Genomic DNA, 16,453 nt, shown 5'->3' on the forward strand with positions numbered 1-16,453 from the left:
GTTTCCTGACGTTCTCACTAAATTATCAACTGATTCATTTCGAAATTATACTCAAAGCGATTTGCCGGAGACATTTCTACAATAAATTATGTTCCTGCTCAGTACAACCAAAAACTATTTTTGTATTCAGATTCCAAGTGAACTAATAGGAATCTTACAAATCTAAGGTAAATAGAATTTAAAGTTGTCTATATTTATACAGTAAAGACTTTGTTCTACCGTCAGTCTAATTCTAGTCAAAATGCATTACCTTTTTAATACGAGCACTGTCACAACCTCGAGCATGCCTAATTCCATCCAAAGAGTAATTTACAGAGAACCCATGAGTCAAAGAAGGACGCTGCCTCGCGTTAACCTATCAAGAGGCAAGCAGCATGTAGCAAAGCAATGTTAGTAGTAAAAATGCCTATTATATTGTTAAATTCGGAGATATTAAGACCCGGTTTTAAGGTTAGTAGCTTAACGAGTTTTGTTTGAGGTTTGATGTAATTTACGTCGTAAAACGTACAAAGGTCAGGGTTTACAATCCAGTTTTAAGTTAGTTTATATAAAATCCACAAGGAAAATGAAAATATATATATATATATATATATATATATATATATATATATATATATATATATTATATATATATATATACTATATATATATATATATATATATACAGGCTACATTCCATCATCAATGCAGTTACCAGGTATACATAAGTCAAGCCAGTAAATGTGTGAGTAAAAACACTTTAAATGATATTAAATTTGTTATTTGTCATGTCATAACTTTGTAACCAAAGTATTGTAACTATTTACTTTGTTACACACGCGATCAAGGCCGATCACTCATGTCGGAGAGTGGATGTGGTTCTTTCAAAAATTATATAGAAGCTGTGTATTATCTTTAAAATTAAAATATAATGGGCACCATTACATTTATTCTCGTAAGGAACGAGTTTAAAAAAAATTAAAAAGCAGATTTTAAAACAAAACAATCATTTTATTATTTTGGTTATGAACAAAAAATTATTAAAAGATTCTACGTTAAAAACTTACGTCATCCAAAATAAGAAATTAACAATTTGTGTTTACAGTATTCAATTACTATGAGAAGTGTTTATACGAAACTAAAATTAAAATCGTATCGTAAGAAAACAAACATTTTATATCATGGCAATAAATTATGAATGAGAAATATACGAAAATAAAATTATACTTTATCCCAAATTTCGAAATTCGTTCACATAAAAATACATTTGTTTATTAGGTAGAATAGCTATTATCATAATTGATAATACCCTGATTTAAAAGTTGGTGGGCATAAAGAAGGGATATCATTTTTTTTCTTTTTACCCTCTAGGTAATTGGCTGACCGAAAGTTTGGGTCTATCTAGCAGACGCGCTATCTCAGAGTTAAGTTTCAGAACACATATCATAAACCCATATCTACAACCTAGGGCCAATAAACATAGCTATCAGGGCTCCCGGGTAAGGATCTAAAAATAAATATTTATTTGACAATATATAAGAGAAAAGGAATTTTTCGGCTTACCTTATTATGAGAACACTTAAAGTCTTGACTGTTTGACGTTCAAGGAGATAAAAAATGGAGAAAAAAAAAATTCGCTCGGGAATCGAGACGAATTAACGAACGCTCTATCTATCGGAGATGTTAGGAAGTACAGTAGGGTTCTTGAAGTAATTTAAATGCACTCAACGGATAAATGTCGTGAGCAATATTATTTTGAATATTTACTCGAAATTATAAGAAATTTTTTGAAACTTTTGAAACGGTTACAATTTTGCTGATAAAATCGTATGATGTTAAAGTTTTAAACACATTGACTGCATGGCAAAGCAATACTCTTAATTGGGATTGCTAACCCTGAGACGTCTCTATATGGGCCCTAGGTAGCTAGCTGATCAGATGTAACATACCACAAATTTAATATCATTTAAAGGGGTTTTTACTCACATATTTAGTGACTTCACTCATGTATTCCTGGTAACTGCTCTGATGATGGACTTAGTCCGAAAACTTTCTGTGATGTACCCCGAAAGGGTCTATATATACACCTTTTATAAAGAATTTTTTAAATAAAATTTTAGTTTATATAAGTTTTATTAGAATAATAAACAATCTGCTAGTAAAAATGCATGATAATTTTAACACAAAGGGTTAGAAAAAACTCAAAATAATAAATTTCATTTTTTGTTTTCTATAATATTACTAATTGTTTATATGTAATGTGAGGCAAACGTATGTCCCGCTTTAAATATCTCATAAGCTGCTAACAAGATAATTATTTACAACAAGGGAGTAAAAGTATTGATCAATAAAGGAACATTGCTCTTGTCAGAAGGATCTCCGAGAATGTTCACCAAAAATAATCTATGTAGATTTAAGTGTCACGTGATTTGCGTCTAAGGAACACTTAAGGATTAATCTGTACATAGACTTTTTTCGACGGCTTCTCTTATTACTACTTTATTCTCATGATATTAATCACGTGACTAATTAATGATTTATCAGCCAGTTATCTTCTTGATTATTTTGATCAAACCTCAAGCTTGCCAAACTACAGACCTTAAGAACAAAGCTGTTTGTTAGTATTTTAATTATATAAATGGACATTTTAGTCAGTCGTGTTAATCAATACAAATTTGGCATTATTTTCAAAAACATAAAAACGGTTTAAAACAAATATAATGTTAAAAATATACTATTGACAGCAATATTTAACTTGTACAGAGTTTTTTGATAAAAAACACATTTTTTCAATATAACCACTAATTGGAACAACCTTTTTCTACAACTATTTAATTAGGAGGGCTTTCTTGTTCGTCGTTGATTTACCGGCATTAAAAATTTAACACGAGGATTGAAAACAACTAATCTTAAATCTTTAATATCAGTATAATCTAACCTAAATCTTAATTATCAGTATATTTCATCAAGAAACCAATTAATTAAGGTAGAACAAAAAGTTTCTTGGTGTTTCTCTTAGCATGTCTAAATGGTACATTGCAGAAAGACTCTTTTTAGACTAGTGAAGCAACTTAGTTAGTTAAAATGATCAATGAAAACGTTATTGTAAAAGTTACTGAGCGAACAGAGTTAGTAAATCCTAAAGACTGCGCCATGTTATGATGGTCATTAATGAATGAATTATATAAATAAATAATTAAAACCACAGTTATTCTATATACGTCTTTATTGACCATGCTATCTCTATACTGGTCCCTGTACTTCTGTAACCTTTATTTATTCTGCTGTTTATCGCTAAAATTTCTTCGTTTCTGTTTTTTATGATAAATATTAGTGTATATAGTATATAGTATTTATTATTGAGTAGATTCCTCTCTGTCTATTTTGTCACTCGCCGATCTAAAATTTTAAATAGCTCATATATTGATAGGCTGTATATGCAAATACTTTACTGATCTTCCTGTATAATAGTCCACTTGATATTTTATGATCTTTTCCTCGTGGCATTATATATGGTTTTGTAATAATTTCGATAAGAATCTTATATATTACACCCAGTATTGTTATGTATCTTTCTTTAGTATTGCAACTAACATATTTTCCTGTTACAGAAACAGTATCACATAATAGTAAGCACTACGGACTAGACACTTCCAGTTATTAACTGCAGAATAGGGCAATTCCTGAAGACTTAATGATTACACTCTAACTTCATACAGCGCACTGGAAACATCTGGCACCAAGTTATGAACCAAAGTTTGATATTTGTGGGACATATTGATCCGATATTTTTCAATATTTTTGTGCCGAAATGTCCACCAGAACGCAAGCAACAGATGTACCGCCATTTTTAAAACAATTGAATGATTATTTTTTCTCTCCATAACTGTATCCACATTTAAAGCATTGGATACAAAATTGGGTATTTGTGGAAGAGACTTTGTATTTGAATATTTACCGTTCTTTTGTAAAATAAATTTCCACAACGTCTAGAAATATTACCATATTATCATAATTGACTGTGCCTAACGAATTTTAAACTAACATAGGACCATTCATACAAAGTATATTATACGAATAAAAAACTGATATTATTGCTTTATACGAAAAAATGTGTTTCTTTCAATACCCTAGCGAAAATAAAGAAATAAACTATTATTATTTCTTCATGTGCCAAAACCTTCAAGATCAACTCGATTCTCAGAGTCATTGAAATATTTCTATCCTAAATACTAGTTTTATTAACAGTTAAATTCATTACAAAATAACATTACATACACTATGTGCTGGCTAAGTGTATATTATAAAAAAATTGTGCGATTTCGTCTCTAAGAGTTGCTTACCGTCACCTGAACTAATTTAGAGAGAGGCAAACCCACCAAAGACTTGTTTTCTTTGTTTTTTAAGTATCTACAATTGTATCTGCACAAAGGCAAAATGCTCAAAAACGTAGATAACTATAGAAAAAACGATACTTTTTTTTTAGTTACTTTATTTGATTCCAATATGGAAAACAGCAAAGAACTTATTATTTTGGTAACTGCTTTTCATACTTACCACGTTATTCCTTTCCATTTACGTGACTATGGAAATTATTCGTTTTTCAAAAAAGTGGGACTTCATTTAATGGCCGTTTAGAAATTTTTATGGCTGAAGATCTTTACGTGAATTATTACTAAAGGAACCACCTAATAAAATACCTTATTTCTTATTTGAATTAATTTTTTATTTGTAAAATGTCGATTGTTTTTGGCCAGAAACGACGATTAAACCTTTCTGTAGGTAGAAATAGTTGTCAAATTAAGGCGATGTAATTTATTAGTGGTTTAAAGATTAATATAAAAAATACACATATTGTGCGAGTTTTAGTTTTTTTTTTTCAGAAGCTGTCTGTTATAATCCGGTCATACTGCAGAACTCTGAAACACTATGCCATCATTTTAAATTTTGGTGTAACAGATCTAAGACAACTGTTAATTATTGTTTTGCCATTTAAGTGATGTAATAATTAAAAATGGCGAAGGGGGGCAATTTTTGTGTGATTTTTTGAGTTCCGACCCTTTTGTGCCTACAATATATAAAACATGTTTTTTATCATTTTGGAAACATTTTTGAGCATTTTACTCACTATACTGCGCAATAAACCCTAAAATAAACAGGTCAAAAGTAGATCCTCCTTCTAAAGTTGATGATAAACCTAACTAAACCGATATCGTTACATGTTGAAATATTTTTTCATATAACAAACTGTCAAATACCCACAAAAATATCGACAATTAAAATAAATTTTATTCTATATGTAACAAAAAGGTCCAATGTTAATTTAAATATATCAGTTTCAAAACAGTTTGTCACATTACTCTGTTAATATATTTTTATAAAAATCAGTGACCAACTCTAGAGAGATAACCTACAATGCATTATTCACACCCACACAATGGTAAAAATAGACTGCTTGACATCTGAATTGATTTTAGGTTAATTAAAATTAGGTTAACACAGATGGAGCACATTAAACTCCATTCGCTTAGCTCGGGCATATTTTGACAGATTCATTGTCGGAAACCTATAACACAACAATTCCTACTTCTCAGTATTAATAGCTCAAGTATACTACTATTGCAGACTTCTTTCTTTGAAAAAAGAAGAATTATTCTAAATAGTGGAAGTGTATACTAAACCCATAACATTTTGGGTAGTATATATTTAAAAGATATATTTTAGTTGTTATAATTTAACATAACTATTTATTATATATGGTGCAAATAAATAAATATTGATTATCGATAATTTGTAAAGATTTATTTTATATACTATTTAGTTTGTTTACTATTAATATTGGCTATAAGTACGTGTGCTTGGTTGTATAGTAATTTCCAGCCACTTCGAGTATGTCAAAAAGTAACTAACTTCGCAAAAAATAATTACTAAATTCACTAGACAGTTCGGACTGGAGATAGCGGACCGAGTATACTTTAAAGATAGAGGGTGAAATCGGTAGCCGAAGTAAGAAAACTTTGTAAACTCTATAAAAAAAGGGTTTAATTCAAAGCAACTAAATAGGCGTTGACTTACATATAAGCAAATAAAAAATTAAATGAGAAGATAAAGGAATGCTACGCGAATGAGCAAAACTAGTGACAAGTTTGGTTTGACAAAGAACCGAATCAGAGAAATTAGTTATCAATGAAGCTTTTTGAGTTTTAATGCCAATTTCAACAAGACGAGTCAGATCCTAGTATCCTAGAATAACGTGGCTTTGCTTTCCAATAATTATTTTCTGCTGCTAATATTGAAAAAGTATTACGTGAACTAAAACAAGAGTAAAAGATAAATGTGTGATAAAAAGCGTTAAATGTAAGGTACAGAAATGTAAAATATTTGCAAATCTGTGTACTGATAAAAGATGACCGAAAACATCATATTATCTGTATTTAAGTCGATAAAAACAAAACCGACACTTCATTCATTTTGTTACTTTTATTAAATCTATTAAAAGGTATGTATAAATAATCAATCAATTATCAAGAGGCGCAAAACCTGCTGAACGTGCTAAACAATCTAAATAATGTCAATATTTCAACTTCCTTTACTCATTTCTCCTTGCCATTGAATTGATTGAATATGAAATCGAACAAAAAGCTTAATACATGCTAAACATTATTAAAAATCTGTTATAGAAATCTCAAAAATTTGTAATGTATAATTAAATTTATAAACTTGAGAAGAAACTCGAAAACTGGGAGTCAATCTGATTACAAGAGTTATATGTGGTATTACTGTTGATGAACCGATTAAAAGATAAGGAGCAAATGAATAGGCAATCATCAAGGCGTCCCAAACCTTATCAAAAGGCTAAAATTTTAGCAAATATTTTGACTGGTTTTTACTTTATTAATATAGTAAAGAGTAGAATGACAACTAAAAACTCTTCCGCTCACAGATTTAAACCTACCAAACTACATATCATTGTAATGGTATTTGTCAAGAAGTCTATTTCTCTTACACTTCAAACAAAAAACTGCATACACGTTTTTATAACTAAGCGGAAAGTTGAAATGCTTACTTTAATCGATGCTGGTCCTGAATTTAATTCGTTTTCGGTGTGAAGGGAATTGTTGTCCTCTACATACGCCGTGATAATATCGAAGTCGTTATCTTCCTGGATTTGGATCGATCGAGAAGCTAAAGAATAGGAAAAATTTAAACTATAACATAAATTTAGCAATTTTATTTATTTGTTGAGCAAAAGCTACGATTAAGAATGCAATAAATAGAAATATACTTTGTAGTACTAAAAATACTTCAAATACTGCACTTCCTATTGATCTGGGTAAAATCCTATATAAACACTTCACAATGATACACCAAGAGTGTCTTATAGAATATAACCCAAAATAGACATTTGGATACCACTTTTATAGTCACTGCACCACTTTTATTCCAAGAACAAAAGCAAAATAGTGACATAAATGGAGAAAGAACTGAAATGTAAAAGAAAAAAAATAAAAGATTTTAAGTTTTTTGATTTTTTAGTAGAATCTTGTCCTGCAATGGCGATTTTGCCAGCTTAAAAGGGTAGAAAGGTAAAGTTACTATAATGGGTTATGTCAGATTAGGTTCTTAAATTGTGATAACATTTTCTATGCCAATAGCACGCGAATCATGACCCTTTCAATTTGGTAAGCCACGTCCTCTATACAAAAAAATGACGGCTCTGTTCTCAGCTATGGCAGCTAACAAATGGGCAATATATTAGATAATAGTTGACAATCCACTGACGTACACAAATACTTTGTGTAAATTAGTTTTAGGTAAAGGGGAACTAAAATGAAATGAAACACAATTAATGAAATAATAGAAAATCTTTGGGAAACGTCACATAGAAATTACGAAATGCATTTTATAAAATCACAGGACACAATACTGGGTCGTAAATAAAATAATAGACTATTTTTTTGCTTGAATTACACAACATTTCAAATACAATAACTTGCAAAAAATTAAACTAATAGAATTATAGCAATCTCAATGGATTTTTTTTCAGAAAATTTGCATAGAAAACTCCGTATAATTGGTCCCGTGGATAGTAGTAAGACTTCATCTGTACCAAATATACATAATAAATGTTTTCAAAAGAAAAAATATTTAAGCTAGAACAGTGAAAAGTAAAATGTGCCACATGCAAACAGTATGAACGATAAATGCCCTCGAAAGTAGGCAAAAAATGACATCTAAAGATAAAATATTGTTGCTCTAGTAAGAATAACAACAATAAAATTTTAAGTATAACGTCCGTTTGCATTCCTCGGACGATTTTTCGTGAAAATGTATTATTAATATGATAAAACGTCGAAAAAACATAAAAAACAGTTTTCTGTAGAAAGATACAATAAAACCTACCTATACGAGGTTTGTGTTTTTAGTTTTGCATATAACCGCTTAGAGGGCGCCACCAATAAGACCTTCCGACACAAATGTAACCTCAATCTTTTGTTAACTTAAATCGAGACGTAGTTTCATTGCGACACAACAAGTCACGTCGATACAGTGAATTTTTAAAATTAGCAAGTCGCTCGAAAAATCGATATTAGCCGAGAACATTTTCGAGCAATAATTTTTTACAATTTTCGGAGAGGATTATCCCAATAGCAATGTCTCGCTGAAATGGTTTCTATATTTGGGAATGAAACATTACACCAGTCAACTATTTCCCGCTGGTATTCCGAATTTCAACTTGGTCGCTCCAGTCTCAGCGACGAAGCCAGGTTAGGTCCACCCAAAACAGCAGTTACACAGCAAAACATAAATGCGGTTCGTCGGCTAATTAAGGATGACCGCCGTGTAACATACCGGTAGATAAAGGAATCTTTGGGAGTTTCAAAGACCTCAATTCAAAATAACTGACATAAAGCACTGGGTGTTACGAAGTTGGTTTTCCCGTTGTATCCCTTATTTGCCCACAGAAGAACAAACGGTTCGCGTCAATTGGTATCGAAAAACATTGGAATGGTTTAAGAAAGGTATTTCAAAAAACGTTTATAGTATTGTTAGTGGCGATGAATCTTGAATTTACTTCTACGAACCGGAAAATAAACGCCAATCCACTATGTGTGTCTCACGTCGAGGAAAAACCAACAAAAGTGATCTTCTCGAAGTATGTCAAAGAAAATATTCGCAACTTTTTATGTAAAAAATCTGCTCATGTGGAAACAATTGCTTTAGAAGTTCAAAGAACGGTTACTTCTGATTGGTATATAACCGTTTATTTACCAAAAGTTATCGCGAAACTCCGACAAAGCAACACACAACGGCGAATCATCCTACATCAGGACAATGCAAGTGCTCACACTACCCAAAAGACAATAGAGTTTTCAGATCGTTCACGTTCCCAGAGATTAAGAATTCAATGCTTGGGTAGCGATTCCAGTCGCCAGAAGAAGCCCATCGATGCCTTTAAAACAGCGATTTGGCCGGTGTCAACTGAAGACCGGAATAACAGAATTTACCAATTGGTTTGAACATATGCAAAAGCATATTGATCTTGGTGGGACATATTTTGAAAAGCAATAAATTATGTTTGAATCTATATATTTTTTTTCTTTATGACTATATGCAAAACTAAAAAGACAACCCTCGTAAACAACTAAAAAATATATAAATCTACCTAAACTTTATATTACTCGTTTGATTATTTATTTAAAAAGTGTATTAACGCTTTTATTAGCAAAGTAATGTCCGTCCTATTACATGATAACGACTACGACATCAAAATACTTTTATCATGTCATCTGTCATTCGGTTTGTTTGTCATTTTTGCTGTAAATATTTTTCATTTTTTTTTTAATTGAAGGGTATAATAGAAAATTAAAAGTAGAAAGCAGATCAAAAAATACTGGAATAGTAAACGATAAAAAAGTATTCCTCATTATTTTGTTAGTTACAGCTACAAGATAGCTGGTATAAACGTTATAAGTCAATTGTCAATGTCAATTATCTGCAATAAAAGCAGTAGCGATGGTATTATACCATTGTATTAAGGCAGTAACCAATGTATTATTATCTTCTGATTTTTACTAAAATGGGGAACATAGCATTATGAATTGCCTAGAGCCTTTACACCAACAACAAACTTCTTTAAAGTAAAATAAAATGTATTATACAGTTTTTTACTGATCATTTTTAAATAAATAATCGAGAGTTCGTTATATAGTATTACTTTAACCTATAAATTCTACTTTAAATGAAAAATTTGCACTCTTCCTCCTAAAAACAACAAACTATATCAAGTTTTGTAACTACAATACCAATAACTAACTTAATGCATCGAGGGAGCAGGTTCGAACGGTAAAAATAAAGACATTTAACAATAGTATAAAGCAACAACATCGTTTACAAGAAGGAATTAAGAACAAATACAGTTACATAAAAGAGGAAAGAGAGGTAATACATATAGTAAGAGTGTGTTCTTTTTAATACTGTCATAAATAATAATCGATTTATATTTTATCCGTTTTTTTTTCAACATATGAGACGGTCTTGCTCATTTCTGCTTATCTCAATTATTTCTGATGGGAACCAGGGACTCTGATGCACTCTTTCGTACCAATTTTTTAATAAATTACTAGGTAGTCTATAATATTTCAAATCAAACGTCAAATTTAAACTAACTAACTAACTAATTTAAATTCAAACTAACATAACCTAACTTAACCTCATATCTGTTCGTTCCTTCTCTAACTGCAAGAAATTTTGGAGCACATGATGATGAATATTAAAAAAAAAATGGCCAGCCCCGAAGCAAAAATTACACTTAATACCTAATTACAAGATGAAAGAAGAATAGCTGTATCCGTAGTTACAAGGATTAATGAGATTTGTCACCTACAGTTTCAAGAATAGAATAAAACAGGATATTTAAACATTGGAGTGTAAGGGAATGGCAAACGTAAAAGAGAAAAACTACAACAAAGGTGCTCACCTTATCCAGGCAAAATGCTCATTATAAAAAGCAGTGGCAAAAGAATAGGACACATGTGTTTAGAAGAATATAGAAGATTATTGTTCCTAGTTTATGAGCAAAATATGCCAAAGTCACGGAATTTGATGTGTGATACCTGACAAATGTCACTTGTCTTTTGTTAGTTAAACAGACAGCACAAATCTCCTCTCTAATCTAATCTCCTTCTACTCTTTGTAATACCCGACGATAACTCATATAGGTACCTAGAAAGTCTCAAGAATCGTTCTCGAAAAAAATTAGAGATCTTGGTCATAGCGATTAAAAGTAACAAAGTTAACGCATTGTTAACATTCTTTATAATTAAGCCTCAAAATCAGAAGAAAAAAAACACAACAATACAACTACAGACTAGACTAAATATATCTGCTAAGATAGATTTAAATAAGTTTCCCGCGCGTAAAAGTTGCAAATGCACACGAAGTGGTTTCAAGGAAGAAGGCACTACAAACAAACAGTAGTTTTCCATAAAAATGATTTGTGAACATTTTGGTGCGATCTCTTCGAACAGATTTGTCCAATTTCATCTCAACTCACCGGATTTAATACCACGTGTTGCCTATTTTTCATTTATAATAAATGATTCAACTTTAATATTTGCTCCTGTTAAACTCTATAATATTAAAAATGTATTAAATGAACACAACTCTTAACAGAACCTCCAAGCAACGTGCAATACATAAAATTTTGAGCTCGTGTTTTATTTCTTCACAAAAAAAGTGATTCTGTCTTTAAAGCAATACAAATATTAAATATTAATAGTCTTTGAAGTTTTTTTTTGTAACTATAAACGTGCCATTTCTATAAAAAATCTCCCACTATTAGAAATACATTGCAAGAATTGCCATATCAACTTTTTGCTTTTAGCTGACCAATTTATTGAAATATTAGAGAAAGTATTATTAATAGTATTAGAAATTCGAAATAGGTCCAAAATCTCTTCATTTCATTCAACTTCTGGCTTTTAAAATTTGATTATAGTATGTTTTGATCTTGTTGATAAGTTTGAACTTCTTGCCTAACGCGCTATCTCAGAGTCTTCGGTTTTTATGTAAGTAGACCTATTAGGCTTGTTAAGTGTGAAAAATGTTATAGCTTTATGAACTCCTCAAACTGAAGTCATTTTTAACATGACAGCTGACAGATGACAGCTGAGAGATAAGAGTTGACGTACCTATTTGACGTTTTTACATAACACGATTGACAAATTCTAGTTCACGACTATTATTATTGCTATAAAAAAACAATATCCCCTCAACTTCATACTTTTTTGATGATAATATGTTTGTATTTAGTTATTCTTGATCATTTCAAGATTCTTCTCTGCATTATACATCTTCGATTTTATTTCAGATGATATGGTGCTAAATAGTAGAAAAATGTCCTGTATCCAAACAGAAGGGGATTAATCAAGACAGTTGACGTCTTATGATTGAAGATTATAGTTGACAATGTTAATTTTTTAGTTCAAAAAGACTTTTATCCATTTAATTTTAGTCTTATTTGTTTATAATATAATCAGATTAGTTTCATTAGGATATTTCAGCTTATAATGTTCATTTTTGTAATCCAAAGACTTTTATCTATTTAATTTTTAACTTTATTATAATAAGCTCAAGTCCTAATATTTTGATAATTTTAATCTTTTCTTTTCTTTATTTAAGCTCGTAAGATCATGTACTACTAATTCATATTATCAGCTTCGTCCACTGACGTCAAGTGTAACATGATAGCTGACCAAAGAGAAAAGTTAAGATGACAATTGGTTAAATGACTTATCGAGTCATCTCGAAGCTTTTTATCTACATTACTCAGTTAACCTTATCTTTGGTTTTTATTGAAGCTAGCAGCTTAGACTGCTGTGTAGTGGGAACATGCTTTATTCCAAAAGCGTTAATAACTCTGCCCATTGGTGCCATTCGTTACATCGTAGCTGACAAGGAGAGTCACAGATAAATGACAGTTGACATACGTGATGTTTTTCGCATACACTCATCGTGACAATATAGTTAAAAGTGTTTAATGTGATCAAAACACATGTCTTTAATTCGTTGCCACAAGTCTACCATTCCTTGTAATATAAAGAGGGAACCAGTTCGTCATCATCTTTGTATTACAGATATTTATGCATAGTTTATATTTTCAACAGATTTCGCTAATTGTGTGATAATATCTTCACCAATTTCGAACCTGTCAGTTGTCGTAATGATAATATGTACCATCTTAGGTCATTTGTATATGATAAACTGTTGTTTACGCACTTCAGGTAACAGTACTTACTATAAACTTAAAAATTGTAGATTAAATAATTGAAGAAATAAAACAGAGCCGCTGAAGGTGAGGGGGGCGTGCCGGAACACTTGAAAACAAAAACAACAATACAATAAGATTCTGTCACAAAGGGGAATTACCTGCGCGGTTCGCAACGGAGTTGCGGTGGAATCGGTGGTCAAGTTTGTGATTGTAGTGGTGAGAATGGTGATTGTTATTGAGGTTATAGTGGTGTTTGACGTACGAATGTCTGTGCCGCACGTAGTTGTTGTGGGCGACAGCGTTAGGGTGGGAGCCGGGCAGGAATTGGGGATAGACGTGGTGGGACCATTGAGGAAAAAGAGGTCTTGCACTCCCCTCTGCATGTTACAAAGGAAAAAAATCTGTTGTTAATTACAGCAGCTTAACAATGACACTAATTTAATATCATCGATTTTTTAAAATGAATATGAGATGAATATATAAGTAGTACTTAGATTTTTAAATATATGAATGGTGGAGTTGAATATGTCATAAATATTTATTTGACGAATTTAATTGATTCGTTTATTCGTAACCGCTTTTCTCAATATATTTCGAACATTGATCTATAATTTGCAAACAAAACAAAATTGCAAATATATTTAAACATTTCAGCAAATTTTTATGGCATACTTCTCTAACACTATTATCCTAATAACCTTATTAAAGTTCATTACTAAAATTTTTATTATAAATCACAAAAACCTATCATTTTTAATTTGAAAGTCTACACAGTTTCTTGTTACCAATCAATGTATGTCTCAACAAGAAAAAAACTACAGATATACAATTAAAAATATTAAGTTTTCTTCCTAGATGATATTTTGTGCGTTATGCGTCGTGAAAAGCGTGAAGTGACTTCAGCTAACAAAAATGTAAGCTTATGAAAGAAAGTGTACCTTTTATCTAGTAAAATTATAACAAAGATTTTAATACTTTCTTTCAAACAGCATCTAGAAAAACAAGTACCCAAAAAGGCATTTATTATCGATTAAATTTATGAACACTGCAATTAACTGCCGTATCAATTGATTGTCAAAACTTTCTAACGTGAATCAAATTTGTCGATTTAATTAATTGTTAATATCACTGTTATTTATTTATTACCAATTCAATTTACGATAAATTAATTTCATTACATATATATATATATATATATATATATATATATATATATATATATATATATATATATATATATATATATATTATTTCAGTGTTAATATCACTGTTATTTATTTATTACCAATTCAATTTACGATAAATTAATTTCATTATTAATGCAATCTAGACGTTAATTCAATTTATTGGAAATTCAATTCATCGTCAATTGAATGTACTGTTAATTCAGTAAATTGTCAACACAAAATAATTCCAAATTAGTTTATTGCCTATTAAATTAATGAAAACTCACGTCGTTATCAAGGCAATCTAATATTTAACTCAATTTATTGTCAATTCAATTTATTGTCAATGTCTTTATTATTATTTTCATTTTTTCACGCACTTTATTGTCAATTCAATTTATTATCAATTCAGTTTATTGCCATGTCAATCCGTTGTCAAAATATTATAATGCGAATTAAGCTTATTGTCAATTCATTTTATTGTCAGTTTCACTTATTTTCAATTTAATAATAATTTATTGTCAGTATATTGTGATCACAATGTATTGTAAACGAAATTAATTTTAAATTCAGTTTATTATTAATTGTAGTCATTATAAACAATTTTATTGTTAATTCAATTAATTGCTAATTCAATTTATGACCTATTCAATATATTATTATCGCCTAAAACTATAGCCAATTCCATTTATTGTCAATTCAACCTGTTGTTAACTCAATATTTTGTTAACTAAATTCATTTTCAATTACTCTCTTGTCAATTCAATTTATTATCAATCTAACTTATTGTCAAAGTTAGAATATATGACTAAATTTTTTCGGTATTGCAGTTCTGTCTGTTGTGAACATATCTACAGAAGATGGTTGAAATCTGAAGTCTGAAATCGTCAGTTAAATACTAAAATAATTATCTCCTATAAACTATATTAATTTTCCGTTTTAATGCTTTGTATCTAGTATATCAATATACTGAGCAATATAAGACAATACAGATTGTTCAGGTTCATCAGGTTTACCGCTGTTCATACGAATTTTATTCTTTTTACAAAAAGTATATGTAAGAGAAAGCAATAAATGCCTTTTTAAATACTTTTCAGTTTACTAAATTTTCTAATGCACTCTTTTTCTAAATTTTTTTCTGTTTTAGAAATTACCTTGAGGACTACCCGAATGGTGAGACGATGTTCCATTATTTCTTATTACAGGCACAGGACTGGGCGCTCTGATAGATACGGGGGGTTCCAGGATGTCCCTGTATTTTGATACCATAAGTACAGAAATAAAATATACGATTGCCAAGGAGAGGAATTGAGCTTGTTTGGTTTCTTCCTAAAATTTACATAAGAATATTAGTAATACAAGAACAATAGTAATGAAGGCAACAGTACTTTGAGAGTATTTTGTAATTAGTTTGCTAAAATGTGTAAGATTGTATTATATATGTATATATATATATATATATATATATATATATATATATATATATATATATATATATATATATACTGTTGAGCACAAAATTAGGGTCACCCCGTAATTTGAATTTATTTTAGAAATAATTATTCCTTTTTAACTATTTTCGGTTGTAACATAGTTTACTAATGCATTGCTTGAAAAAAATTGTTGTTGCTGTTTCGATGAGCGCTTGAAAAAAAAAGGGTCCCTTACCCCAACTCCTACAAACCATTATCAGCATAGTTTTTGTTTCTGTGGTCATAACGTCAATTGTAAAATGTTTGTGTAGTGTTGGCACTGTCAGTGTATTGAAATGAGCTGTTTTGGCGGTAAGAATTATGGCAGCTTTAGAAAATAACCATCGTGAGCACGACACTGCAATAAACGTTGTTATACGTCTCTCGATTGTACAGCGAGTATGGCGACGGTATGAAGAGACCGGTCTGCTTACTCGAAGATCTGGTTCATGTTAAGGCAGAATTATATCAGCTAGAGATGACCGCTTTATCGTTTCTAGTACTTTGAGAAACTGAACTGTCAGGCAGTTTATCATAAAAATCAGTTGCAAGAAGTGAGAAAT

General features: G+C 30.3%; 1 protein-coding gene across 1 annotated transcript; it reads right to left on the bottom strand.

The window, feature by feature from the left end:
- Positions 1–250: 250 nt before the first annotated feature.
- Positions 251–15,747, bottom strand: LOC140432010 (uncharacterized; the record flags this gene model as incomplete). Its single annotated transcript, XM_072519873.1, has 4 exons — positions 251–355; positions 7,046–7,164; positions 13,411–13,629; positions 15,573–15,747. Coding segments are annotated over 4 exons (618 nt in total), but the record flags the coding sequence as incomplete, so codon positions are not given.
- Positions 15,748–16,453: the final 706 nt, after the last annotated feature.

Source organism: Diabrotica undecimpunctata, unplaced genomic scaffold (genome assembly GCF_040954645.1).
Source record: "Diabrotica undecimpunctata isolate CICGRU unplaced genomic scaffold, icDiaUnde3 ctg00002546.1, whole genome shotgun sequence".
In the NCBI taxonomy this organism is placed as follows: Eukaryota; Metazoa; Arthropoda; class Insecta; order Coleoptera; family Chrysomelidae; genus Diabrotica; species Diabrotica undecimpunctata.